General features: G+C 50.9%; 2 protein-coding genes and 1 long non-coding RNA gene across 8 annotated transcripts in view; 1 reads left to right on the forward strand and 2 right to left on the reverse strand.

The window, feature by feature from the left end:
* Positions 1–1,003: 1,003 nt before the first annotated feature.
* AP2M1 (adaptor related protein complex 2 subunit mu 1) lies at positions 1,004–10,008 on the reverse strand. Of its 4 annotated transcripts, XM_029939773.1 has the most exons (13): positions 9,921–10,008; positions 7,792–7,908; positions 6,580–6,585; positions 5,673–5,938; positions 4,925–5,007; positions 4,520–4,525; positions 4,173–4,308; positions 3,942–4,083; positions 3,352–3,471; positions 3,114–3,249; positions 2,916–3,013; positions 2,283–2,394; positions 1,004–1,616 (listed from the first exon to the last, which is right to left on the reverse strand). In XM_029939773.1, the coding sequence occupies exons 2-13, from the start codon at positions 7,863–7,865 to the stop codon at positions 1,482–1,484; spliced, it is 1,314 nt and encodes a 437-aa protein (XP_029795633.1). In that variant the 5' UTR covers positions 7,866–7,908; positions 9,921–10,008; the 3' UTR covers positions 1,004–1,481. The 4 variants fall into 4 exon arrangements, with proteins under 4 accessions (XP_029795633.1, XP_029795634.1, XP_029795635.1 ...); XM_029939774.1 differs by lacking the exon at positions 6,580–6,585; XM_029939775.1 differs by lacking the exon at positions 4,520–4,525.
* A 1,175-nt stretch (positions 10,009–11,183) lies between these two features.
* On the reverse strand, positions 11,184–27,515 carry DVL3 (dishevelled segment polarity protein 3). Of its 3 annotated transcripts, XM_029939779.1 has the most exons (16): positions 27,261–27,340; positions 26,392–26,581; positions 21,906–21,975; positions 21,285–21,406; positions 21,054–21,163; positions 20,752–20,887; positions 20,462–20,555; positions 20,179–20,248; positions 19,422–19,561; positions 19,162–19,238; positions 18,979–19,046; positions 18,674–18,823; positions 17,960–18,091; positions 17,607–17,774; positions 14,174–14,389; positions 11,184–14,077 (listed from the first exon to the last, which is right to left on the reverse strand). In XM_029939779.1, exons 4-16 carry the CDS (start codon positions 21,329–21,331, stop codon positions 13,641–13,643), a joined length of 1,845 nt encoding a protein of 614 aa, XP_029795639.1. In that variant the 5' UTR covers positions 21,332–21,406; positions 21,906–21,975; positions 26,392–26,581; positions 27,261–27,340; the 3' UTR covers positions 11,184–13,640. The 3 variants fall into 3 exon arrangements, with proteins under 3 accessions (XP_029795639.1, XP_029795638.1, XP_029795640.1); XM_029939778.1 differs by lacking the exon at positions 26,392–26,581 and having other exon boundaries at positions 27,261–27,515; XM_029939780.1 differs by lacking the exons at positions 21,906–21,975; positions 26,392–26,581.
* The window catches only part of LOC115291958, an 8,790-nt gene continuing 8,301 nt past the window's right edge, over positions 27,033–27,521 (forward strand). Inside the window, exon 1 of the long non-coding RNA XR_003908739.1 lies at positions 27,033–27,370. This is a non-coding gene — a long non-coding RNA (uncharacterized LOC115291958). The remainder of the gene's footprint in view (positions 27,371–27,521) is intronic.

Raw genomic sequence — 27,521 nt, forward strand, 5'->3', positions numbered from 1 at the left:
CCCCCAGATGTTGCTGCTTTACATTTAATGTGAATATTCTACCAACCTGGCTCTAAAATTTTCACCCAAGATCCATCATCCTTTTGCCATGGGGAAGGATAAATCCTGCTATTTAAAGTTTAAAAAGTTAAGCTGCTAGAGCAAACAACCACTTTATAGGCAACAGAGGAAAAGAGGAATTCTGGTGGGGAAACTACAAACTGGTTACTTCAACAACATTGCAAGAACTGGGAGAGAACCTGTAGTTTATAAGGTTTAAAAGCATTCACTGACCCCAATGGACCTTGTTTAGATCGATACAAGTTGTTAAAAAATACCACAGGACTCTTAGATTGTGAACACAGATCACATGATACTAAGAAACTGGCCATGAGTTGATAAGTTGGATGAGGGTTTACTATATATATCTTAATACTTCTGTTTAAATTTGAAATTTTCTCTAATAGATTTAAAATGGCTGAAGCCAAACAAGGGAAAACTGGTGAAGGCAGTTTTGCTCTTCTATCTGCCCCAACACACCAGAAGGGTATGGAATACTCCTAAGGACTAGCTCATCACAAGATTCTTTGCAGAGGGGAAGTTACAGAAAGGAGAATCCCTTTTACCAGTCACCAATATTTGGGAAGCCTGGGTAATTGGCAAGACAGACCTGAGAGAGGAGTTTCTCAAAATGGTGGGGGAAAAAACATAGGTAAACCTCGCCTAATCTCTGCTACTTAGAAAATACCTGCCTAAAACTGGAAGGTCATTAGGGAAAGAATCTCTACCCTCAGGAAACTGGGTCCAGGTGGAGCTGCTTGCCCTTGAGGTCGTGTTCTGAGATGGGAGACAGATACCAGTCAGGATAAGGGCCTAGATAACCTCAAGGGAGCCTAACAACAGAGAAAAGCCTTAAGAGCGCTCAGGATATAAAATTCTACTTACAGTAGGCAGTGTAAAATTTGGGAAGAGCAATCCCATCAGTTCCCCTCCCCACATAGCTCCAGCACCAACACTTAGCAACTCCGCTCTACAGAGTTTATTAGGTTTATAACTGGACAAAGTCACACGTGTACAAAATGAAGCTCACACTATCCCAAAGCAGAGTAGGGACTGAGGGCTGGGGATCCGTTACTGGCCTTTCGGGGAGCTCCGAGGTGAGGGGCAGCCAACCCTCCCACTCCAGAGAGATGTGGCCATGGGGGAGGGGAGGAGAGGGAGCCCATCTGGCTTTGGTCACAGAACACAGAGCCTGGCATTGGGCCAGGACAGACAGATGCATGGTGGAGTAGGAACCCCAAAAACCACCCTGCCCAGGGAGCCCAGGGACTGCTCCACCAGTCCCATTCGCAATGTGGTTGGTCCAGACCTAGACTCAGGGGCTGGTGCAAAGGGAAGGCAGCAAAGCAGGAGGGAGGAGACGCTGAAGTGTGGTGGCCTGGGGACACCCAGACCTGTGGAAGAGGGTGGGTGGGGAGGCAGGCTAGCTGCTTCCTAGGCAGCTAGCAGCGGGTCTCATAAATGCCACTGCGGCCAATGTAGCGCACCCATTTGATGACATCATGGTCGCTGTAGTTCAGCTTCGGTTCAAACACCTTCAAGTAGCGCACCTTGAGGCCAGAGGGCGCGAATGGCACCTGGGCAAAGGACAGCTCCAGTTAGGAATTTGGTCTTCCTCTGACAGCTGCTCTCTTCTGGGAAGTTCTGTAGCCCTGCCCTACTTCATCTCTCTTTGCTATAGGTGTTTGAATGATCGGAGTCCTGAAAGAAGCTAGAGGAAGCTTAAGAAGGGTCTTAAGAGGTTACTAAAGAATATCTAAAATTAGTAAGTAAAATCATTTGGGTTTGAAGTCAGGCACTGCCTGTGATAACTCGAATCAATTCCTTTAATCAGCAGGATGCAGCAACCAAAGACCCACCTTAGAACACACTTATTCTGCTGAATATTATGGGCTTAAAAAATAAAGTGGAGAAAATTGTATGTCTAACATGTGCAAAGCAAAGCTGGTCCAATCTCCTGTGTGTAAATAAACTTTGGGTCTTATCTGGTATTCAATCTAAATTTTTCCAAAAAATTGTTTTACGACAAACTTTAAATGTCACAGATTTTCTTTTCTTTTTTTTTTTGTCATTTTGAGTAGCAATTTCTAATAAGAGGCCTAAGGGGGAAGAAATGGGTCTTTGAATTAAAAGTCACTTTCCCCTCTCTAGGTCTCATCTGCAGGTACAGAAGGTGACCTGGACAATCCTAAGATCTTTTTTAGCATACATTGCCATGGCTCTAGGCCTCCCCTTTGCCATACCTCAAAGTTCATGGAAATGGGGGGTCGGGCCCATTTCTTCTTGTCATTGGTGGGCAGAAGCTCAATCTCTGCGCTGATCTGCGATTCCTTCATGCCTGCCATACGCTTGATCCTAGGAACAGAGGGGCAATGAGCAGCAAGTGCCCCGATAGCTTGGAGGAGTTTCAAGGTGGATGGTGCCCTTTCTGGAGGCGTGGGGGGAAGGGAACAGAGGAGCTTGTGGGAGGTGGTAGGATAGGAAATGTGGTGAGGCCCTGACAATGACTTGCTATGGAATCTTGGTTCAGCTATTCCTTTATCATCGTGGGCTGCAATTTTAGCCTCGATACACAAGCATGCTATCCCTTGCTCTCTATATTTCACAGAGAAGTTACAAGGGCAAATAGGGAAACCCTGAAGTATTTTGATAACTAAATGCACACACGCACCCAAGAACAGTCATGTGCGCATTCACATAGAGGTTACACAGGTGACAAAATAAGCAGAGGCTCCTGCAGAAGTAGACAGGTACCCCCCCACCCGTGCAACACACAAACACACACACACACACACATGCAAGAGGATGAAGATAAAACTCAAGAGGGTACATGAAGGCATCTTAAGCCCTGTAGTGACCTTGTGAAGGAGACTCACTTCCACACGATGGCGTTCTCGCTGGCCTTGTATTTGGCCTTCCCCTTCATGCAGATCACCTGTACCCCGCTTGTGTTCAGTGGGGTTGGGATCCTCACCTAGAAGTGATATACCTGTCAGAGAGCTCTGTCAAGCCCTGACATCAGCTACCTTTATCTGGAGACAGTATTTCCTCCTCCCCAAGTCCCTTGCTTTCACCTCAATCTTCTGAGCCAGTAATGAGGGCTTGAAATTGGACTTGATGACCACTTTGACCTCCAGCTTGGTGCGTCCCACTTCCCGCACTAGTGGTATCACCCGGAAAGGAAGGATGATGTCCTTGGTGGTGCGATACCTTTAGGGGTGGGGAGCAAGGTTGGCACAACAGAGCCTGTTCTCCTCCCTCTTCCCCCTCTATGCCAGCAGCACCCCTTGCCTCTTCACACCCCAGTGGTACCTCATGAGCTCAAACTCTCCATCTGGTGGGATGAAGCTGATGCTGCGTTCAGAGTCAAACTTGCTGAGTCGCACACACTGGTGGAAGGTGCAGTCATCAATGGCAATTGATTGCTTCCCACTGTGAGCAGGGGCAGAAGGTTTCCTCATTGGTACAGAAGAGTGGCAGAAGAGAGAGGGCTGGGAACCTATCCCACCCCCAAAGGCTGCTACATCCTGAATAAAGCTTGCACTACAGACTGTGGGAAGCTAACAGAACATAACTGTCTGACTCAGGGGTCCCGGCTGCCAATTTAGGGATGAGTAGGAGCTTTGCAAGATCACAATTTCTGGAGAACTCTGCTGCTTGGGACCCAGAGGTTTCAGGTACACTGACAGAGGCCATCAGTATGTTATAGAAAAGTCTTGGTCCTGAGGATCAAACAAAGGGGCCTACTCTTTTAGTAGGATGAGGACAATCCCCTCATCTCTCTTAAGCACAGATGTCAAGAGCTTGAAAGAAATGATATCCAGGAGGAACCTGTGATTCACCAGGCCCTACTCAGCCCTCCAAGGTCCACCCTCTCCCACCAGCAACCCAGCCTCAGGCACCTCTTGCTTGTTTCATCAGCTGTGCCTTTGCCCTGCTTCTCAATGACAATCTTGTCATTCATCCCAAACTTGCACTCCGGCATGCCACTCAGGTAGCTCTTCATCACCACCCGGCCTGACACGTGGGCACTCAACACCTGCCCTGGTGATAGATAAATGGGAATATCTGAGTCAGGACAAGGATCCTGCCCTGGTCCTGCCCCTCCAGCTTCATCACGAGAGGGCCCTCACCCTGTGGGGACATGAGAAGGTTCACACTCTCCAACACATCCAAGAAGAGCTCATTCCGGCGATACTTGATGCCCTCCCGCCGCCAGCCAATCTGCCCGGTCACCTGGCTGGTGATCTGGGACTGTTCTTCTTTTGTCTACATGGGGGACAGAGACAAACACTAATGGCTTCATTCCTCTCTACCTTTAATCATCCTGTTTCTATCCCCACTCTATCATCATTTCCCCTCATCCCCCCTCCCTTGTGGTCCCCACCCTGTAACTCATCTTTCCCATGAGCTCCATGCTGCAGGGCCTGAAGAGAGCTGGAGCAAAGCTGTAAAGGTGGAAGCTGAGGGAATAGCTTACCTGATGCTGGAGGCCAAAGGGCCAATGTGATGCCCACAGGAAGCAGTAGGGGAGCACAGATGGGAAGAGGCAGGCAGAAAAGAAGGAGAAGGCAGCTATAAGGCCTGGTTCCTGGAGGAGGGCCCACGCTCTCCTCCTGAGGAACACCAGGCCTCCAGAGCAGCCCACACCCTTCCTTCCCCCAGTGCAGAAGGAAACTGCTTGAACTATATTCCCAGTAACAGAGATGCTGAGTTGGCTGCTCCTGGGGTGGAGGGCTACATACAGCAAAACAGGCCTGCAATCATGGCAAAGGGCTCAGGCCAGTATTTCCTGTCAGAGGCGGGTACTTGAGTCAGCTGGGACAGGCTCAGGGGGCTCAAGGAGGATGGGCCCCACCCTGGCTGTGGCTGTACAACTGAGTACCTGGCTCTTGATACCCTGCTGAGTGATGAAGGTTTTCAGTGCTCCTGTCTCTGAATTCTGTGGATAGCCAAAGTCCAGGATCTCTGCAAAAGGAAGGGATCCATCAGCTCCTGGAAGAAGCTGAAGGCTCCTTTAGTCTAATCCCTCCCGTGGCCTGGACATATCTGGCCAGGACTGCTCCAGAAGAGTGTGGGATCATCGCAGCAATGTCCTCTTGCTCTGTAGCATTTACTCTGGGACTTGTGCTTTATAAGAAACCATAAGTCAGATTTTTTTTTTTCCACAGAGAAAATCAGCAGAAGAATCTTATGGCCAGTGAATGAGAGATCAGGAAGCGCTGAGTCCTTAGAAAACAGACAGACATTGGGAAGGTGAAAGACTATTCCCTTAAATCACACCCTACAGAGGAACAGCGATAATGCAACCCCAGAAGCTGGTAATAGCTCACCGTCCTCCAGGCTCAGAGGCAGCTGTTAACACAGAAAGCTGGAAGGACAGTCAGTGAACTAAGGCCTAAACCACAAAGGTGAAAGGGAAATGTGCTTAACTGCAGGAGGTCCAGCTACCAAGCCCCAGTTAGGTTCCTATCCCCTTGAAAGATCTTTTGGTCCTCTGACTCCTCTCCCACCTCTACTCGCTGGCCTTTTCAGGGTTCAAAAGACCAAATAGAGTTCACACCTGCTCCTACCTCCAGGCCAGGCCCCACAGGTTCAGCCCCACCCTAGGCCCACCGCCCTGCCAGCCTCACCATCCAGTAGCTCATATATGAGTACAAAATTGTTCTTGATGTTCTCCTCGCTGATCTTGCCAAAGTAGGCAGCCATTACGTCACACATCTTATAGAGGAATTCGAAGACCATGGCAGCATTGACATTCTGCTTGGTGACAGCTGCCAACCAGATGTTGGACCGCTTAACATGGAAGAAACTGGTGCGAGCGATGTTGGTGACAGGGCTGCGCACCTGCTGCCGGGCGTGGATAACATTGACCCGAAAGGCATCCACTGCATTCCTCCTGAGGGAAAAGGGTACACAAGGGCTGCTCAGTACCCAGGCAAACCTCACTCCACAGGGATCAACCACAGCTGCTAACGACTCCCCCTCCCTATCCCCCCTTCCCCTTCACTACTTAAGTCTGACTACTCTGAAGCCAACTGTCTAAACCACTGGGGCAGTTCCCTTGTGACTCCCAGCAGAGGCAGAGGGGTAGGGTCAGAGCTGGGCTGGTGTCTAAAGGCCATAAGAATAGACAGGGAAGTCAAGTGGCAATGACAGGAGAATAGATGTAGTAATAAAGTGAGATTCATCAGGCTTAAGGAGGTAAGTTCCTAACATCCAGGCTTGGCCCCAATTTCCCAGTTGCCACCTCTCTAGCTTCTCAGTAAGCTTCAGGCCCAAATGAAAGAGAGACTCTGCTTCTTTTCCAGTTTTCCCACTTGTGATTCCACCAGTTAGACAAAGTCAGCATGACTTCAAAGAAGGCTCTGATCTACCGAGGAAAAAGGACTGAGGGGCCATGGAGCTGGGCCATTCATTCCTGTCCAGGATCCAATTCCAGGGTGTGTTTGGGAAATGAAAACAGATGAAAAAAACAATGATGGGGGGCAGGGCCCCCCACCCACCTGTGCCTGGGCGGCAGCTTGATAGGCTGCTTACCTATTGCTACGGCAGCCAATGAGATGGGATGAGAGAAATGACGCCAGCAAGAGGAGGAGAGTGACAGCAACGAGAGAGAGGATTAGACACACAACACACTGGGGTGGGCAGCACACACCATGAGGTGAAGCAGACAAGCAACAGGCAGCAGGGCGGGGAGAGGGGGAGCATCACAAGGCATGCAAGGTATGTGCCCTGGCTTAAGCAGCTCCATCCAGGGCAGGAGTGGGGTGCTTACAGGTATAGCCAGCCAGGTTCAAGCAAGCCAGGCATTGCCACAACTCTAGCTCATGCCCCATTACCAGCCAGTGGACAAACAGCCACAAAGGCCAGGCCAGCCCACTAGCCAGGGAGCTGGGAGCCAAGGAGCTAGGTAGGGCACTGCAGAAGGCCCATGCTGTAACTGTCTATCCTAAGCTCTTAGAGGAAGAAAAACAGGGCAGTGAGAACCAGAGAAGCCTAATCTCATTAGAGCTGCCAAGGCTAGGACATGTGCCCTCACTCAGGAAAGAACAGTGGGGTGCAGGGTGGGGCAGAATGAGAAGGCAGGCTGTGCCGCCTTGTTAAAGTTTGAGGGACTCAGAACAAGAGGCTATTCCAGACCTACTCTGATAGGCCAAAAAGGGCCACATGGCTTCCCTGTCCTTCCCTCAGTGACCCAGGCTTGCTCACAACCTCTCTTCCAGGAGTGGCCCAGAGGAACTGAAAACAGCTGAGTCAGCAGCCTGCCTCCTCCTGAAAAAGGGAGTGGGAGAGGATTTGGCAGCGTGGAGAGGCTTTCAGGAGAATCCAGTGAAGGCTCTCAATAAGAGAAGGGCTTCTAAGAGCAAGTCTTAGATGGACTAGTACTTCTAGCCTGGCCGACTCCACCCCCGGGAGAAAGATCTCCTTTCCTCCTTAAAGGAGGAATCAATCTGCCAGGGCAAAAGCACTCATCTTGAGCAACTAGGTCTGTCATTAAAGGAAGCAGAAGGTAGGAAGGGCAAGAGATCCCAAGACTATTCCACAGGTCCTACCTATCAGCCAGTAACTGGCTGCCAGGCCAACACCACCAGACCTAATAGGAACCAGGTTGTATTAGCTGAGCTTCTAGAATGCAGCAAGAGACAGGGGTGGCCCAAGTCAAGTCTCTGGTAGGAACAGACCTGGTCCTGCATGCTGGGGAGGAAGGATGAGGGGTAGGGGCACAGCTGGCTCAGCCAGGGGACTCACCCGATATCATCTCGGTAGACCCGGGAGATGAGCACCTCCCCCTTGTGATTATAGATGAATAAGCCTCCTATCATGGCGGCAGCTCAGTCTCCAAGGCCCATCGCTCTGAGAACAGACCTAGGACAGGCGGAGGCAGGGTAAGGGAAGGCCTCAGAACCTCTGCCAACATCCCCAGTGGGGCTGTGCAGGTCACTGGCTCAGCTTTTTTTTCCTGACTCAACCCTCCAGTAAGTGACCCTGCAGCCCTCCCAGGCATGCCCCTCCCCTTAGCCAGGCTCCAGTTCCTGTTTATCTCACACTGGAAAGAAGAAAGAAATAGAGAAGGACTTGGGTCCAGGATTCTAAGGCCATTTTGACCCTCCCTTTTCTGGGGCTGAGCCCAGAAAGTAGCCCCCTCCCCCTCTTCACAGTGCTCAACTCAGCAAGGATTCATTCTGGCCCCTTCCTGTGCAGGCTCTCACTCAGGCTGAAGCCGGTGAGTCACTGGGAAGGCCTGCCTGCGGCTGCAGGAATGGCGGTAGGAATTACTCCACTTGGTTCAGGCCTGGGGCCCCCAGGCACAGCTTTAGGAAGACCCAGTCTCTCAGGCTCCACTACCCTTCTGAGAAGCAGCAGGGCCTGAACCTGCGGCTCTCTAATTCACAGAAATCTAAACATTCCAGGAAAGGGTGTGCAGGGTGTGGGGAGGAGAGAAGGGAGGCCTTAGGCCCTGACACAGACCCAGGAGCACAGTTCCAACCAATCCCGGGCAGTCAGATAAGCAGGCAAAAAAGCAGAGAGAAAGGCCCCAGCCCTGGCAGACTACACTTTAATGACCCAAGCTTCTTATTAGTTATTTTTAACTATCTCTCTTCTAAAAAGGGAGGATCCCTCTCAGCTCCCAAATGCAATACAATTACGGAGGTGGGGATATAGGTTCATAAAAAGAAGAGATCTATCTGGCTGAAATTCTATTAATTCCAGACCCCATGACAGAACTCATTTCTGGCCTAAGTAACCTATAAATAAGGGGCAGAATATGTGAATTATCCAAATTATTTAGGTCAAACTAATTTAGACTGTTTACAAGGAGAAAAAGTGTTAATTTAGTTCTAAATTTCCTGAATTAGCTCTGGTATTAATTTTCACAGGGCGGAGGGAGTTTAGCAGACTTTTCTAGGCTGGAAAATAAAGCGGATTACTGCAGCCACCAGGGTCTCCCAAACTCAGTGAGAGGTCTCTCAAGGTGGTGGTGGACACATTCCATCCCTCAGTCCAAAGAGGCTGGGAGAAGAAATGCAAAATGGAGTTTAGAGCCCTGGGCAAAGACGCAAGTTCACTGAGTGGTAGGGACCTCAGAACACCAGGGCAGCAGCGGTGGGTCCCAGGACAGGAATGGAGTAATGAGTTAAGGGGAAAGACTGGCAGAAACAGCCAGGCGGTCTACTCAGGTAAGCCCGCAGCAGAGACAGGGGTGATGGGGGCATCTGGAGGAAGGAGTTTCCAGTGTGGCAAAGGTCAAGGCTCTGACGAGGAAAAACAGCAGGGAGAGACTGACAGTGGTGAATAAAGGAAAGCTAGGGGAAAGAACCTGCTTTGGGGTTTAAGTGCAGCGGTATGACGGACTGGTGGGGTTTTCGCCCTGGGGAGGAAGACATCGTGGAAAAAAATATGGCTCCACGGGGGTGCGGGGGCTGTCACAGGACTGAGAAAAAAAGAGCCGCGGGGTGTCACTCAACTGGGGGGAGGGGCCGCCGCACGGTGGGAGACTTGTCACAGTCCAAGGAGGAGGCAAAGGGGGTGTCACTGTCCTAGGGGATGGGGGAATTGTCCTTGCGCTGAGAGGAGGCGCCAAGGGGCAGGGAGGTTGTCACGACCCCGGGGAGGGGGGCGCCGAGCGGAATGCCCCCTCTAGAAGGATTCCTCCCTCTTACGGGAGTCTCGGACGGGTCAGGTGGAGGGCGACGCTCCCAGCTAGTACTGCAACCGCGCCCCGGGCGCCCCCGCCCCGCCGTCAGCTCCCTCCCGATCTGAAGGCTGAGGCCACTCCCGGGTGTGGGCAGCTTTCCGCGTAGCGCAGTGCAGGGAAGGGCGAAGCTGGGCAGCGGGGTAGGAGTCCTCCCTCACCCTTGGCCAGATCCCGAGCTCACCTGGCGTCCACGGCCCCCTGCTCGGCCTGCCCGGCCACTCTCCAGATCCCAAGATGTCCGCCCGCCCCCTGCTCGCCTGCCCGCTTGTCTCGGCTTTCACCGCAGTGCCGCGGCCCCGCCCCGACCACAGTTGCGCGTGCGCATTGGATGACCGAGCCGACTACATATACCGTCAAGCCCCTCCGCCTTCTCGCTTACAATTTTAAGCTTCCTGAGTTTAACAAAACTACAAGGACCGACTGCCTGCGGCGGAGTAGGAGTGCCTTGGGGAGGGATAGGAGTGGCCTTTTTCAGCTCTACACGAAATACACATCCCATCATACGCTGCTCCACTCACTTCATTTTCCCCACTGAGCATTCTGGGAATTGTAGTCTGCAATCCATCCTGTTCCTATTTCAGTATTTAAGGAGAGCCTCTGAGGATTAATGCCATTTGTTGAAATCCATCTGTTAAGCCTCAGATTGCTGTAGGCTTTTTCTGTTTCCGGAGTCCGAGGACTAGCTATGCTTACTTTACACACACACACACAACTTAGCAGAAGTGTTTGTACTGAATTTACTGCCTTCTAACACCATTTCTGATTCTCCCATGATTCTTTTATCAAATATTTGTACCAGACATGAGCCTTTTCCCAGGGATCAAGACCCAAGGGCAAGGGTAGGGAGCGAGGAGGCAAATACTTGTAAGAGACTAGCCGAAGCTTTTCAAGAATGCAGCTGTGCACACCTGTGTGACCCCTCAAGGGCAGGACCTCTGTGCTTTCTAGTGATGGACATATGTTGCTTAAAAGAACATTGGCAAGTTTAATTTAATTGAACATGGAATTTGAAATCCCCTCTCTGATGAAGAGTTAATCCTTACATCCAAGCTGAGAAGAGACAGAGCCAACCCTCAAACATGAAGGGCCTTCTTGGCTTTTGCAGGACCTAAATAAAATTTGCTAGCTCTTCCCAGCAGGGAGAGATACCCTGCTGCCTTCCCTGCCACTAAGTCTATTATGGGAAGAAGCGCAAAAAAGGGCAAACCTGGTTGCAAACTCTACTGTCCCTAGCATCCTCTTGCTGGAAGGCAGGATGTGGCAGGATGATCTAGCCTCCCTCAAACTGTGGTCATAGTCTGAATCTATTAAATGAATAAAATATGGACCTTTTTAACTCTTGAACCAGCACTCAAGGCTTCACTGCTACCTTTCCAAAAGCTTTTTATCTTCAATACATACCCTACCAATTTAGAGTAAATAATAATAATAATAATAATAATAATAATAACAATAATAGCTACCATTTATTGAGCACCTATTCTACTTTGTGCCAGGCACCGTGCTAGGCACTTTTCGTACAATATCTAATTTAAATCCTCACAACAACCCTGTGAGGTAGGTATTATTATCGTCATTTTACATGAGGGAATTGAGGCTCAGAGAGATTAAATAACTCTCTTATCATGAAACCAAAAAGTAGTAGAGCTGGGATTCAAACCCAGAACAATCTGACTCCAAATCTCATGCTCCTGTGAATTAGAGTCGAAGCAGAAGGGAGAGGAAAGACCATACTCAAGAAAGATTGTTGGGGTGGAATGGATATGATATGCTGACTAGTAAGATATGGGGAGGAAATTTAAGCCCATAACTGTTCCTAGCTGGTGAGCCTACATAGAGTGTGATGAAGATAACCAGGATTGGAATTCAGGATGAACATGGGCGGGGATGAGTTGAGTCCATATGGATATGTCCATGGTGACGTCCAGTGGGTGATGATACAGATCTAAACTTTGGAGGGAAGCTGGGGCTGAATACACTTATTTTAGAATCACCAGCATATCAATGGCAATTGAAGACATCACTATAGAGTAAATATAGAGGAAAGTAAATATAGAAGAGCAAATATAGAGGAGAAAAGTGAACCAAAGAACACAAGGAGCACCAACATTGAAGGCATAAGCAATAGTAGAGGAATTCTCAAGGGAGTTGAACATGGCAGAGTCAGAAAAGTCAAAGAAGTATAGGAGACAGCCCTGTAGTGGTGGCTAGAGAAAGCCATGGCCTGGGCTCCTAGAAGGCAGGCAAGACTGAGTCACACTTCCAGCACAGCCCTTGTGCACCAAAACCCCCAGGAAGTATTTGTTAAAATGTCCCTACCCTGGTTTGCCCCAAAGCCTGGAGCTTAAGACTTAATTGTATTTATGACACCCCAGTCCTAAAAATAAAGAAGCCTAGGTAAGACAGAATTTACAGAAGAGGCTTAAAGAGATCATGATTTGTTTAAACTGTAGAATAAGGTAAACAATAAAACCTGGTATTTTTGAAGTTCCAGAAGTCCCTCGCCCAACCTTTCTCTGGGGTATCATGGTTATTGTGAAATAAGGGTGTTGGAGTGGGAGCAAGGTGAGAACAGCCTGTCAGTTGTTTGGGGAGTCTTCTGTTGAGCCTGACCTGACACCCAGCTTATGGGCTTTATCCAGGTAGGAAGATGATGGGGACATGTGTGGGTAGTTTGGGGGCTATAAAGAAGAAGAGAGGGAAATCAGGGGACCAGCCCCACAACCTGGGAGAGAAGGTCCAGCCCTCTGAGCAGGGACCAGCCCTGAGGCTTAAGTGAACTTGCATAGGCACGTGTGTTTTTATGTGTTTGTGTATGTATGTGTGCATGTGTTAGAGGAGAGAGGGAGAGAGAAAGAAAGAGAGACTGGGTGGGCAGTCTCTAGAAAGGGAACAGAATCTCTCATACATGGGTGAGAGGCTGGAGCTCTCCAACAAAGCCTAGTGACTCAACATGTTGAAGTGTGGGTTTGGGGGCTGAACATCCTTGGGAAGCCCTGAGGGGCTGCTGAAGCAGGGTTCCTGGTCTCCTCGGAGGCTGGGCCTCCCCTTGATGGGGGCTCACAGAAAGTCAAACAGCCCGAAATTCTTGGCTGCTCCAGGCCCAGGAAAAATTGAGGGAAGAAAAAGAAAAGAAATGTTTCAGGCCCAGAGGTGAGATGAGCCTGCTGGTTAGTAGGGTTAGGGGTCAGAAGGAACCAGCACACAGGGCAGGCATGGGGGTGTGGATGAAAGGGTACAGCAGGTACGCTTCTTGGAAGCCACTAGCAGCTCAGGTAACTAAGGGGGCCCTTTGGGCGTCTAGTAAAGGCCAGCACAGGCGGGAACAGTGTGGATGGTTATTGTAAGTGACTACAGCTCTAGGTAGGGTGCAGGACTGAGGCAGCGATGGGGGTGGGGTAGGCAGTTAGGAGGAGGAATAGATGAAGCAAACATTTTTTGGTGTCAGTATTGTGGGGGAGAAGTCAAGAGATTGGCACACATGCTTGAGGGGATGCAGTTAATAGAGGGCTGATGTAGCTGAGTGAATGGTGCAACGTTGCTGAGGGGGAAAAGGTGGGAAGAAGAGGGTAAGCGGGGCACCACTGGGGTAACTCCTGAAGTGTTTGTGGGGAATAGGAGCAGCACCAGGAAGTCAGGTCCCAGTGACATGAAGGATGCTGTAAGTCCTACGCAGCAGTTAGTGGGCAGGGGGCCAAGCTGAGGCTGATGGCAGGTTAGGGGCTGCAGTGGCGATGGGTGGGTGCCCCGCCCTTACTGCGCCCAGCTAGCAGTTAGCGCGCCTGAATTTAGTCCAATTTATTTCCCTTTCAGGTACCAGACAAAGTAAAAAAGAGGGACGGATGGAGGGACGCAACCGCCCAGGGATGGGAATGGGATGGAACTGGGGGAGGGGTCCTGTTCACATCACATCCACAAAGAACTCACTGGGGTTTCCCATGGCCATGCGGAAGGACTGTCTGCTGGCTGTCAGTTCAGGGGGCACGGAGGCCAGGTCACGGCCCGGAGGGGCTCCTGGGGGCCCCATGGCCGCGGGCGGAGGGGGCATCATCAGCATGGGGGGACCGTAGAGAGGGGGCACGCCAGGGGGGCCGTAGCTCGGGTGCGTGTGGTGACTGCGCAGGCTGCTGGCCATTGAGTGATGGCTGCGGTGGCTATGCTCGCTTGCGGCAGGACCTGAGCGCTCGCTGGGCGCCCGCTCCCGTGGCCCCCGCAGGCTGCTTCGGGTTGTGTGGTCCGACTCGCTGCCGCTGCCACCAGACTTTGAGTCCCCTGCCTTCGGGTCCTTCTCCTTCCGTCGGTCACTGCCGCTACGGTTGGAGCCACTGCTCCGGCTGCCTGTAAGGGACAGGCAGGAACAGGGCAGGGGATGCTCAGTTCTTGCATAAGCTTGGGGCACACCCGTGCCCCCTCACCCCAACCCCTCTGCCTTACCTTCACTGTGCTGACTGCTGGCGCTGCCCCCGCCATAGCTGTATCCCAGCTCTGGGAAGCCTGGGTGCGGGTTGTAGGGGTGTGGGGGCGGTGGGTACTGGTAAGGGAAAGCCATGGGCCAAGGGGCTGCCCCTGGGTGCGGCAAAGGGGCCAGCGTGTCCTGGTCAGAAGCGCCGCTGGAGCCATCGTGATCATGGAGGGACAGGTTTGCCATGTCTGCAGAGGGGAGGGGAGGGCCAGATGAGCTGGGTCTATCCCATGCCCCCATGCCCCTAGGTCAGGAGAGAAAGCTCCCTCAGTCTGGTAGGGTGGGTACATTTGCGATGACACCAATAGCAGTGGTACTTTGTCCCCAAAATGAGAGGAGGCACAGGTCAGAGATCTCTCACTTCTTCAAACCCTCTCTGCCACCCACATGAGATGGTAGAGAGGGAGACTCTATAGACACAGCCCCAAGGAAAACCCTCCTCAAAAGGGCCCTGGAGTCACCACCTCAGATGCTCAGTGCCAAATCCTTACACTCAACTCTCAGTCTCAGGGAGGCCCCTGTCCAAGCATTTGACAGTTTCTCGTCCTTCCTTAGTGGGCCACAAGAAGGAGCAAAACTCTTAATTGGTATTTTTTTTCTCCTTTGTTTACTTAGAGGGTAAAGGAAGAGGAATGTGGGAAGCTGAAATATCAGACAGGTATTGCATACCTGTAATTCATGAAGCACAATACAAAGCACTTCATCTCATGCAAATATGATCACATTTCTTCCAGATGAGCAAAGTGAAGTCCAGGGAGGTTAAATGACTGGCCTGAGGTCAATCCAAATTGTAGCCAGAGCAGAAGCTAGGAGTTGCTTACTTTCTTCTTACCTTTCCAGATGAGTCATTAGTAAGGAGTAGGGAACAGTTTAGGGAAATTTAGGTGAAATTTTGCCCTCTCCTTTCACCTAGGACTAAAAAAAATGTACCCATTATAGGCCAGAAAGAACATAGGCTTTTCAGAATCTCCCCATACAAAGGCTCTTGGCCCAGATAAATTTTCTGGTGCTGCTAGAGAAGGTGGGAAGGGCTCAGAAAGAGAATAACTTAGTTGCTTCCTCTGTACCTTCCACTCTATTCCCAGGGAGGCCTCATTCTTCACATTCATCTCAATGTTATTAACATGACTTGTTCATGACTCTGGCTCCCCCAAGTAAACTGTGCACTTCTTAAGGGCAAGTCTGCCCCCACCAATGTTGGAACTATTTGAAACAGTATAAGGGGCCACCAGAACTGATTACCTGCCTGGGACGCCCTTGCTCACACCTCATCAGGTCCCAGAGCTCTGAGAGAGCTGGAATTGGCAGAGGGGCCAGCTGCTGGATGGAGATGGAGCCCTTAAGTAAGGCAGCCCAACCTTCCAGGGGAGAATACGTTAGGAGAGGGGGATCTGAGGGTGCTGAGGCAGTCTGTGGAGTCTACCAGCTGAGCCATCAACCTACAGCTAGCACAGGGGGTGGGAGTGGGGGGTGGTGAGAAGGGGCCTGCCTTGGCTAATGCCCCAAGAGCTGGTGACTATTTCAGCCTTCAGGTTGTCGTCCCGAAAGGAGTTAACTGTGGGCTCCTGGGGCTACCCAGGTCACCAGCTCTTTCCTTTGAGTTGGCCACATTCCCAGCTGGAGACTTTGGTCACTGAGAAGAAAAAGACTGGTCTATTAGCATATCCCTGAACCCGGCCTCTGGTGGCCTTGGCCCATGAATAGAAAGAAAACCTAGGAGGCCCCAGGGATAGAACAACATCTCTTGAGCAAAACCACAGCTGTCTTGAGAAGCTTTAGGTGTCCCTAGATGTTTGGGGCAAGGCCTGACTTCTACTAATGATGATAATAATAACCACTTAGGACTGAGTCTAAGAAGCCATTAATTTTAAGGAGTACCCCAACTTTAGAGATATTGAAATGTGAAAAAAATGTTCATCTTAGAATCAATTAAATATATGAATAATGGAGAGCTTTTTTAAAACACTTACTGTGGGACAAATGTGGCGCTAAAAGCATTGTATGCATTGTCTTAACCTCAAAACAGCTCTAAGATAGGTTCTACTATTAACCTCCAACTTACAGATCAAGGAATTGAGGCAATGAGGGGCAGTGTCACTCACTCATGTTCACATAGGGTGGAGTTAGGATTTGAACTCAGAACTATCCAACTCTAAAGCCCTATGCATTCATCACAGACCTGTGCTCTGTAGCAACAACCTTTCTAATCCTAGACCCTAATCTGAAGCATTTTAAAAGTTAGCTTTTGGGGGTTCCTTGGTGGCTCAGTCAGGTAAGTGTCTGACTCTTGGTTTCAGCTCAGGTCATGATCTTGCAGTTCGTGGGTTTGAGCCCTGCATTGGGCTCTGTGCTGGTAGTGCAGAGCCTGCTTGGGATTCTCTCTTTCCCTCTCTCTCTGCCCCTCCCCTGCTTTCTCTCTCTCATTCTTTCCCAAAAGAAATAAACTTAAAAAAAAAAAGTTAGGTTTTGGACCCTAGCCAGCAAGCATCCCTGGATGACAAAAGTCTTCCTGAGGCAGAGGTAGCTGCTGGCAATGAGTTTCTGCTCTCAGTTCTGAAATGCTATCCTGTTTTGAGAACTCCTCTTCCTGCCCAAGGACTGTCTACATGCTCAGGAGGAGAAGCGGGGTTCCCTGCAGACCTCTCCTCCTTAAAAAGCCTCACTGGCTTTGCACTCTCTCAGGACCACGTCCAAATTGCTCAGTGCAGCTTGCAGAGACCTCTACAAGCTGGCCCTGACAGCTTTTCCAGTTTTGTCCCGAGGTCCAGCCTACCCTCGAGGGTCTGAGGAGACGGGGGACTTGGGGCCTCAGGCCAGCCCCAGGTCTTGCCCTGGTGGAAGCTGCTTGATGCTTAGAGGCTGATCAGGGGTCAACGGGAAGATCTGTGTTTGACCTTGCTAAGGCAATTTTTCTGCAACACCACACACTGAGGCAGCCCCAGATGGTGTTAAGAATGAGGATGCTGGAGCCAGAAAGACCTGGACCCCCAAGGCCTAACTCTGCTTCTGGCTGTGAGAATGGGTGGACTATCTAACATCTCTGTCTCAGTTTCCTCTACTGAAATAGAGATAGTGAGTGATCTATCTCGCCCAAGGGTGAGGAGGTGGAGGTTGTGAAGACTGAGTGAGAGTGAGATGCTGCTTAGAAACAACCAGCATGGTGCCAGAAACACATCAGGCACTTAGAAAATGCCAGCCCTAAGATGGGGATGCAGAGAAGGTGAAAAGGCCTGACTTGGCTCTGCTTCTACTAGAGAGGGAGGCCTGTGACAGGCCTTGAGTTGGGCCCCCAGCCAGCTGCTTGCTTATGCCTTGTCTGGGTTCCCTGAAGTCTGCTGTCACATCCCTGGGCACCTCCCCACCCCCAGCCAGGAGACAGAGCAAGGAGGTGGGGGAGGCACATACTGCCACAGAGGTCACCGAAGATGTAGTAGCACTGCTCGGAGAAGGTGATCTTGTTGACAGTGTGGCGGATGAAGCCAGCTTTCAGCAGGTTGCTGGCATACTTGCGGGCCTCTCGCCGGTCAGTGAAGCCTTCCACATTGTGGTACAGCCAGTCCACCACGTCTGAGCCTGGGGGCAAGGCGGCCACTTGATTGGGAGGCCCATCTGACTTGGGCTCATCTGACCTCACAGGAGCCATGAAGCTGGGGCTGGTGTTAGCTCAAAGGCATGGCCCAAGGGCCACTTCAGCCCCAAGCCTACCCTGCCCCATCACTCCCCACCCCGGCCTACATCCCACCATGGAGCCCTCTCACCGATGAAAGCGTTGGGGATGGTAATCTTGAGCCACATGCGGTCACGGACCTCCAGCCCAGATTCAGGGGAGGCCATGGCTTTTACGATGGCGGCCATGTCACTGTGGATGGATAGGTGGAAATCATCTAGGCCTAGGGGTGGGAGGCAGAATGGTGAGGCAGAAAGAGGCTACAGAGTTAGGAAGAGAGGAATTTGCATCGCAGCTCTACCATCTAATAATTGTGGACCAATGTTGGCCACATTACTGACTTCTAGGACACTCAGTTTTCTCTGTAAGAAAAAGGGACTTTAATATCTATTTTGCAAGTATATCTGAAGAGAGAATTAAATAAATGAAAATGCTTAGCATAGCATATAATATGTATGCTATGATAATGAAAACAGCAGTCATTTATTGAGTGCTTATTTCATGCCACATACGGTGATCGAGGCTTCACTTATATCCTCTCATTAAACCCCCAGGCACCTGATAGACTATGTATCATTAGTCCTGATAGGCTTGCTGGGTGCTTAATATAGGTTCAGAAGCAAACACTGTTTAGTAAGGGTCGAGTGTCCACTGAAGGAAGCTGCAGTGTGAGGCAGCTAGAATTAACTCCCCAGTTCCTTCTGACTTTTAAGCAAGAGTTTCCATGTGAGCCTTCATCAGTCCCCCCACCCCCCCCAACCTTGTCCTGTCTGGCTGGGCCTAGGGGGCAGGGCTGGACACTCACGTTCTGTGTCAGGGATGGAGCTGGTGATGGAAGAGCTGGTGGAGGTGATGGTGCTCAGGGAGGGACTCATACCATAGGCAGGGAAGGTGCCAGTCATGGCTGCAGTGTGGGAGACCCAGGCTGCAGGGTCAATGGGCCGGATGGGCTCGCCTGCAGGGAGGATGAGAGGTCAGGAGCAGCCCACCCTGCCCACTGCCAGGCCCAACAGAGTAGGAATGAGGGTTCAAGGCAACACAGAAGGAAGGAGAGACAGGGCTCACATATGCCAAGCACCAGCTTTAGGGCTGAGTCTCCCTTCCACTTACTCCTGGGCAGTGTGAAGCAACCACGTGGACTTGGGTCCCAGCACTTGGCTACAGTCAGGGTGATGGGCCTGAAAGCAAGGGTGACCCCAGTGAAGGCAGGATGCGTGGAGGCCAAACCAACCCCCCTGCCTGATAATCAGATATGTCTGCCCCCTCCTTCCCGATGTCCCATCCTATCCGTACCCTGGTTTGTGCACAATCTCCCGCAGTACCCGGACTGCATCGTCATTACTCATGTTCTCAAAGTTGATCTCGTTTACCTGGGAGAGAGGGCCAGGAGTGGGATAAGCATCTTGGTTGGGGAGGTGGGTAGGGAAACAGAGCTTGGTGGATCAGGAGGTCTTCCTACTACCAAGAAGTAGCCTCTAGATGAGCAGGGTACAGAGGATAGAGATATCTCGCTACTCCCCGTCCACACCACCACCCCGGGTGGGCAGTGGTACCTGTAACAGCATATCTCCTGGCTCGATGCGTCCATCTGCAGCCACAGCCCCACCCTTCATGATAGAGCCGATGTAGATGCCTCCATCACCACGCTCATTGCTTTGGCCCACAATGGAGATGCCCAAAAAGTTGTACTTTTCTACAGAGAATAATAAAATCTTAAGAGGGGAACAAGTTTCCTACCTTAATTCCAAGCCCTTATTAGTAAGGGGTGGAAAACAGATGGGAACGAACATTCACTGAACCTGAATCAGGTCCTGTGTTCAGCATAGTCAAGCATACTTCCATTTAATCCTTGCTATTTCTGCAATAGGAACTCAATCCTCAGGCAACAGAGGTTCAGAAAGCTTCAGTGACTTTTCTAAGCCATTAAGTGGCAGAGGCAAGATTCACCCTCAGGCTTACATTCCTGAGTATTGGGGTTCTTTTCACTATAGCCAGCTATCTCCTAAAGGACAGACATCAGAGAGCAACAAGCAATGACTGAAAAATGGGAAGGGGGATAAGAATCAGGAATCACTTCCTCCAGGAAGCCTTTCCTGGCATTCTCTGCTTCCACAACTCTCTGTGCTGATCTCTGTCATGGCCCTGATCATGAGATACTTACATGATCAGTTTATATACCAGTTTATGTTTATGAGAGAGAGCTCCTTGGGGGCAGGGAAAATATCTTGTGCCTCTCTGCGCACCTCAATCAAGTTTGCCCAATGTCTGGTATATAGTAGATGCTTGAGAGTGTTATTTCACCAGACTCACCCATGTTGAGAGTGACTGTGATGATGTTGAGTGACATGGTGGAGTCCGTGATGCTGCTGAAGGACGAGGACTGGAATAGACAGAGGCCCTGAGCAGCAGGTAGGGGTCACAAGAACTCACTGCTCCCACCTAGCTCTTCCTCAAGGGGAGCCCTCAGCACTCCCTCCCTCTAAGGCTCTAATGCTAGCCCAGTAGGAGGGGATCTAAGGAAGCACACACCCTGGATCTGCCTGGACAGGGCTCAGTCTGCCCCCACCCATCCCTGGCATCTCAGGCCCCATACCCGCTCAATCCGTGAAACCTTCTGCTTCCTCCGCCGCCGCTTATGTCTTCTCATCAGACGTGAGGCGCTGCTCTGCTCTGTGGAGCTGCTGAACCTGGGGGGCCCACAGTCGTTCCCCACCAGGCTGGCCCAGCCCTGCCTCACAAGAGGCACTGCAGGGCCCAAGTCCCCCACACAAATCCCAAAACCCTCCCAAAGTCCCAGCATCCTTAGGGGTCTGGGCTCCTGGCAGGGGTGAGGCGGGAGAGGGGTGTCACCTGCCCCAGAGTATCAATGAAACAAAGCCCCACCTGCTGGTGGAGTCATCCTCATCCGAATCAAAGAAGCTGGTGGTCTCTAACTCGCTGCTCATAAGGGTGGATGAGCTATCATAACCCCCTGGCTCTCGCCGCCGCTCTCCCTTTGCAGTTCCATTCAGCCTGGTTGCTGCAGGGAAAAGAGGCAGCTCGGTTCACAGTGCCAACACAGGAGGGAAGGGTGGACACAGGGAGGGGCTAGGGGCTGCACTGGGGCCAGGCATATCCAGAACTCAGAAAAGGGCAGCGGGCAGCTGAATAGGAGTAGGGAAGGCATCTGTTCAGGGAAGACGCACTGTGCTCTGGGCCATCCCTCCTGCGTGGCCGCTCACGCTGGGCCGACACCAAGGAGTCCGTCTCTGTGTCATTGTCCAAGTTCTCCTGGCTGCCTCCACCAGCATGAGGGCTGCAGGGAAGAAAGCACTTGGTGGGAGAGGGAGCAGGGCTGGGAGCTCCCTCCCCCAGCTCTGGGCTGAGCTGATGCGGCCCTCCCCCATGGGCCCTCTTCACTCTCAGGTCACACTTACTGGAAGGATGGGGGCCGGGAGTCCCCAATGCCTCCTGTGCGTTCCATGGGTGGTGGCAGTTCTGATGGGTTGTCAGCGCAGAAGGGAGCAGCCTCTGGGTGTGAGCCCTCAGCAGATACCAACTGATTAGGAAAGAATGAGTGAGGAGTAGGTACAGGGGTGCCAGGGAAATAGTAGATGGCTTCTGGAAGGGCATGCAGACTTGGGGAGAAAGAAGCAGGGGACACGGAGGAAGAAGAGACAGGACTGTGCAAGGTCAGCTGAGGCACAGAATGGATTCAGTGCTGGTGGATGGGGGGATGGGAGGCATGGGCTGTTGAAGTGGGATGGGGGCAGGGAACAAGGGTCAGTGGTCCAAGGCAGAGGTTAGCTGGAATCTGAGGCAAAGTGCTTCAAAAGTCACTGGAGACATTTGTCCTACAATGTCCCACATTCCTCCCTGTCCAAACTAACCTTTCACCAAAGGCTACAGAATCCGGGGTGAGAAACAGTTCAGGTAGAAAATTCAAGGAAGATTCAGATATTGAAGCATAAAACCACCAGCTACAATCTTAGTAATGCTTTTCCTCTGTCCAGCCCACCATAGGAATACAGGAGGGAGGGCTGAGGGGGGCTCCTTACCCAGGACACCACCCTGCCATTGAAGCAGGGCAGCTTGGCATTGTCGTCAGAGATCTCTTCCTTCACCACTCTGCAGGGAAAGGGTGGGGGTGTCAAGAGTGAGCTTCCTTGGGTGGAAATGGAAATGTTCTCACAATCCTAACTCAGGGGGCCCTCCACCCTAACCTGGGAATCAAACCATCGGCCTAAGCCTTTCAAATGGGAGCAGAAGTGAAGGTCACCCAGGGACAGCTCTTCAGCACCATCAGGAAGACACCAGCCCTGTCCAGGCCAGCTGCTGCCCTAGGGTGTCCTCTTAGTCATCAGGTGATTGCAAATTACACTTGACTAATTGCTGTCCCCCATGAGTGTGGTCACTCCCTAAAATCTCAAAAGTGCTTTACCCAGTCCCAACATAGCTTTTTGGGGTTAGACTTATTCTTTCTCTCTGACCCCAAACTAGGAAGAAGTCCACCCTTATTTCTACCTTTCCCTTCTTAGTTGGGAATCCTGACATTCTTCGGGAAGGTGTGGATGAGGAGTTTAAGGAAATTAGGAAAGAGAAGGGAAAAAAGATTTACTGAACATCCTCCACTGCCACTGTGATAACAGCAACAAACTGCTCTCATCTACTGGGCACGTATCATGGGCCAAGCACTAAGCTAAGCTCTTTGCTTATTTCATTTCATTTAATACTCACTGCAACGCTGCGATAGATACAGATGGGGAAATTAAGGCTTATAGGTTCATAAATTCACTTACAGTCACACCACTAATAAAAGCTGCAATTTGAATCCTGGTCAGCCTGACTCTTTAGCCTTTATTCTTACCTATTATACCATCTTATCTCCATATAGTTAGAATGTATAATCTTCACATCACATTCATTGTGTGGACAATATTCTCTTTTTATGAGTAAAAAAATGGAGAAACATTCAGTAACTTGCCCAAGGTTATAGAGCAGGAAGATATTAGAACTAGAATTCGATCCCAAGCTTGCCTGACTCTAAAACCCATGCTCTTTCCATGGTATTTCGCATTCTTTCCTGTGCAGTGACAAGTGATGGGATCTGTCGGGGGTGGAGTCGGGGAGACAGGGATGTGGGGCATGGGAAGGGTGGGATATGTATACAGGGATGGAGTCTGGCTTGGGGGGCCGCATCAAGGTGAGAAGTCAGACTATGACTACAGTTTGGGGACCCCCAAACTTTGTCAAACACGCCAGGAGTACTAAGTTGGAAAGATGTGATCAGGGGCAAGAGGAAGACATGTGCCTGGGATTGTGAGCAGAGAGGGAAGATAGCAAGGAAGGAGGCTGGGAAGCCTAGTCCTTCCTTGTTCTTGGAGCAGCTTCTGACTTGAGCTGGATCGTGCTTGGCTTCTTGTGATGCTCACATTCTTGGACTCAGAGCCAAGTTTGAAGACCGAGCCTGCCCTTTTCCCTCCCATCCAGCTCTGGCTCCTCCACCATTTCCAACCTCACTAAGACCCCAAGAAAGCAGCTCAAGTATCCTGATCAGGCCCATGATGGCAGAAAGCCTAGAAATGGAACATGCTGAAAAGGGACATGGAAGTAGCTCAGATTTACCGGCCAGTCTGGCCACAGGGTACCCTAGGCTTGCGGCCCCAAATGGGAACGGGGCTCATAGGAAAATGAGGTGTGTGGGCCAAATGGCAAAGACTGTGACTTGCTTTGGAGAGGGTCTCCCTGTAGTGGGAAACTGCTGCTGAGTCCCCACCACTGCTCCCCCAGCAGGCCCCACCACACAGCTCCACGCTACAGATGTTTCCTCTCTTTCTAGGGGTCACCAACAGGTCACCAAGGCTCTGCTGACTCACAACGATCAGCTGATCTTCAGCAGCCTTGGGGGACCTCAGACAGGCCTCCCCCTCCTACCATGGAGATGAATGGCTCAGGGTTCCTTGGCATATTCTCTTTCTCTTTCTCTCTCTCTGTCTCTGTCTCACACGCATACACACACACACTCCAAGCAGTGTTGGACAAATTTTGGTTCTAATTCTGCCACTTATTAGCCCTCCTGTCTTAGAGAAGTTTCTTAACTTTTCCAAGCCTTTGATTAGTCCTGGTAAGTGGGATTTGTAAAAGCCTGGCATGGTCTAGGATTACAATAAAAACTAATTACTAACTGTGTCAGTTTTTAGCAGGCTACATACTCTCTTTCCAACTATGTGTACGTTTCCGAGGGCAGGGACCAAACAAATCTGCTCATCGTCGTTCATTTAATTAAAAAGCCTTTGCTAAGAGCCCAGTGGGTTTTAAATCCTGTGCTGGCCATTGTATAAAACCTCAAGAAGCATCAGACCAGAAGCCTGCCTTGTCCTTGGAGGTTATGGCCCAATGGACAGATCACACAAGTATATGGCGAGTGGGAAGTGGTCAGAACCACAAGAGCAGCAGTGTTCATTCGACAGACCATCTGTTGAGTAGGTGTCTCTGGTGTCAGGTCTGGCTAGGAGGTGGGTAAGTATAAGGATACATAGGATAAAGTATCAGAACTTTAAAAGCTAAACCCAGAGGATGGGAAAATTTGGCCCCAGGTAGGCAAGAGGAGTGTGCTCTCAGTCAGGTGCAGAGGCAAGGGAGTGTGTGACATGGAGTGGGGAGGAACATGGTTAGTGGCCCAACTTCCCATGTTGCTGCTGCCCACAGCTCAGGGTCACTCCCTCCACCAATGGTGAAAATGTTTATTTTTCCTCTATTTCCCAAGTAATTTAAGAGGGTTGGGCCTACCCTAGCTTGACAAATACTTCAGGACACCAGATGGGAGTTGGGGAATCCTCAGGCCTTAGAAACCAGAATTTTAGAGGATGAGCCTAGAGACCAGCCTTCCTCCTCTGACCCACTCTCCATCTGTCAGCAGAGGTCACTGGCCTCTGCCCGACCCTGGTCTCACGGGGCTAGGATAAGTGGCAGCCCTATCACCTCTACAGTTTGCCAAGGCTCAGAATCTCCCTTGGAGAGGATGTGTCTGTTAAATGGTGATAATAATACCTACAATTGTGTGATTAAGGTTTTACACTTTGGAGCCAGATTTCTGATGTAGAATCAAGCTCTGCCACTTACTAGCTATGTGACCTTGGGTAAATTATTTTTCTGTGTTCTAGTTTTTTCATGTAAAAACTGAGGATACTACTACTTATTTCACAGGGCTGTTACGATGATTGAATGAGTAAATATCTGAAAAGCATTTAGATCAGTGCATGTACACCGAAGTATCATAAAAAGAATTTGTTAAATACATGAAATATATATTTACTTCTCAAGTACTAGTCCTGTGACAAGACATCCCTTTCACATCTCCTGCTCATTAATCCTTCTGGGGATAAAAACAAAATCACTTTCCTCCCTTAGCTTTGTTCTCAACACTGTTAAAACAGTCTACTAAAATATTTTGCAAATGATGGTTCAAGTACCACTAATGTATGCAAGATCACTTTAGGTGTACCTGATGAATGTTTAACACAATAGTTAAGTATTTATTTTTAACATCTTTTAGAAAGAAATACAAATAGAAAATCAAGAAGCAGTGAGTAGCTGACAGGGGATTTAAAGAACAGTTTTAAGTCAACAGTGAGCACATGTAATGGGAATCCTCCTATGATTGCAGTAGGCCTGGTTTGATAGCAGCTTGGGAGGAGTGAGAGGAAGCCCAGACAGGTCTAGGTTTAGGAGGTGGAGGCTAAGCCCAGCGGGTTCAGAGGTGAATTGTGAGTAAACACACAGGCCTACTCTAGTCTCTCAAGGCAAATGACCCCAGCACACTGGACTCTAGCTGATTTCCCCTATCCCATACCCTGTGGCAGTATCTTCGTCTCTTCCAACTCTGTTTTTCCCTTACCAGGCCAAGGCCTCTGCTCCCTCACTCTCACCCCTTGCAGATCACTTGATCCCTCTTCACAGTCTTCCAATCAGGGGTGTCTGTCTCTGGACTGAAGTCAGACAATGATTACTACACTACAAGTACCCCACCCCAGGGTAGGAGCAACAACAGAAACAACACTGGTCAGAAGCTGCATAGCACTTTCCACTGCACAAGCACTCTCACATAGGATCTCATGGGCTCATCAAACCCTGAGTTCTATAGGGAAAGGTGACAGCAAAACATGGCAGGCAGAAGAGAGAGAAGGGGCTTGCTTTCCAGGGCCAGGAGGTCAGGGGTCCTGGAAGAGAAGCCAGATTTATCAACACTGGGGAAGAGAATGTCTCTCCTCACTTAGCTCTGGGGCCTCAGCTCCAAAGAGCAGTGCAGGCCTCAGGCTAGGGCAGGAGACACAGCCTTTAGGCCTGGAGGGCCCGGGAAGGCCTTCCCTACAGGCCTCCAGGCCCAGTGCCCAGTTAGTGTGGGGCAGGCAAGCCTGGGGGCCTCCCCTTCCCTCAGTCCCCTGGGAGTTATGGGTGTGTGTGTGTGTGTGTGTGTGTGTGTGTGTGTGTGTGTGTGTGTGTGGATGGGCCAGGCTCCCCCTCCCAGGCCAGCTGCTACAGAACCTTCCGGCTCCAACATTCCATCCTCTCTTAAAGGGAAAGTCGCTGCTTCCAAACTCCGCCTGTCCAAAGCCCTGCAGCTGGGTGGAGAAGACCCCGCCAGGGAGGGAAGATGAAGAACATCAAGAGACTCTTTCTGTCACTCCCATCCAGGCTTTGAGGCCCTTTCCAAGGTCTCTCCCTTGGCCACCATCTGGAAGAAAAGGGCCCCAATTCTGAAGGGAAATCAGCACCTAGGCTAGTGGGGACTTCTCAGGGGTCAGGGATTCTGATTCCTTGACAACATCCTGAACACCCCACAAGGGAGGAGAGAGCTAAATAAACATTAGGTTTGGCCTTAGCTTGCAACCTGGCCCCTGAGCCCCCCCAACTGCCCCTCCCCCCAGTTCAAAGTCCCCAGCATAGACCCTGGATGCACTACTCCAAATATGGCTCTGAGTTGTGGAGCTGAAAAGATGGAGAAGAAGAAGGCCGAGAGCCAAACACCCTAAATCTGTGCTAAAAAGGTGGCTCCCATGGTAGGAGGAAGGTTAGGAACTCTGGCTCTAAAATCGGGTGGAGAGGGGTGTGTGTCTGTCTATGTGGGCCGCTGGTCTCTAAGGAGGTGAGGGAACTTGGAACTCCAGTTGCTGTTGGGGAGCTGGACGTCCTCCTAAACTAGGGGGGCCTAGGTCCCCCATAAGAGGCAAAAGGAGAGTCCCTAAAGAGGCTGGAGCTCCAGCTTAAAGAGGCGGCTCAAATGGCCAAGTCGCCCCTAGAATCCTGAGTAGGGTTAGAAGCCAGTGTAGCAAGGGGAGTCCAAACTGGCTGAGTGGGCCCCGAGAAGCCCGAGGGGCCATGTCCCCGGGAGCTGAGGAGGGGGCCAACCTCACCCGAAATCGTCGTCCATAGACTTGAAGAAGAACTTATAGCTGGGTCGCTGCAGAACGCCCTTAAAGTCCGCCAAGGTGACGCGCTCGGCGGGCAGGGGCAGCTTCACCAGGTACGGCGTCTCCTGCCCGTCCAGGTGGTAGATGATCTTGGTCTCGCCCATGGCTCCAGCCTCGGGTCCGGGGGCCCGCGCGCGGCCTGCTTTGGCGGCCGGGCCGAGCCTTTCGGGCGGCGACGGCGCTCGGCGCGGCCCAGCGGCTCAG

This window comes from Suricata suricatta, chromosome 5 (genome assembly GCF_006229205.1).
Source record: "Suricata suricatta isolate VVHF042 chromosome 5, meerkat_22Aug2017_6uvM2_HiC, whole genome shotgun sequence".
In the NCBI taxonomy this organism is placed as follows: Eukaryota; Metazoa; Chordata; class Mammalia; order Carnivora; family Herpestidae; genus Suricata; species Suricata suricatta.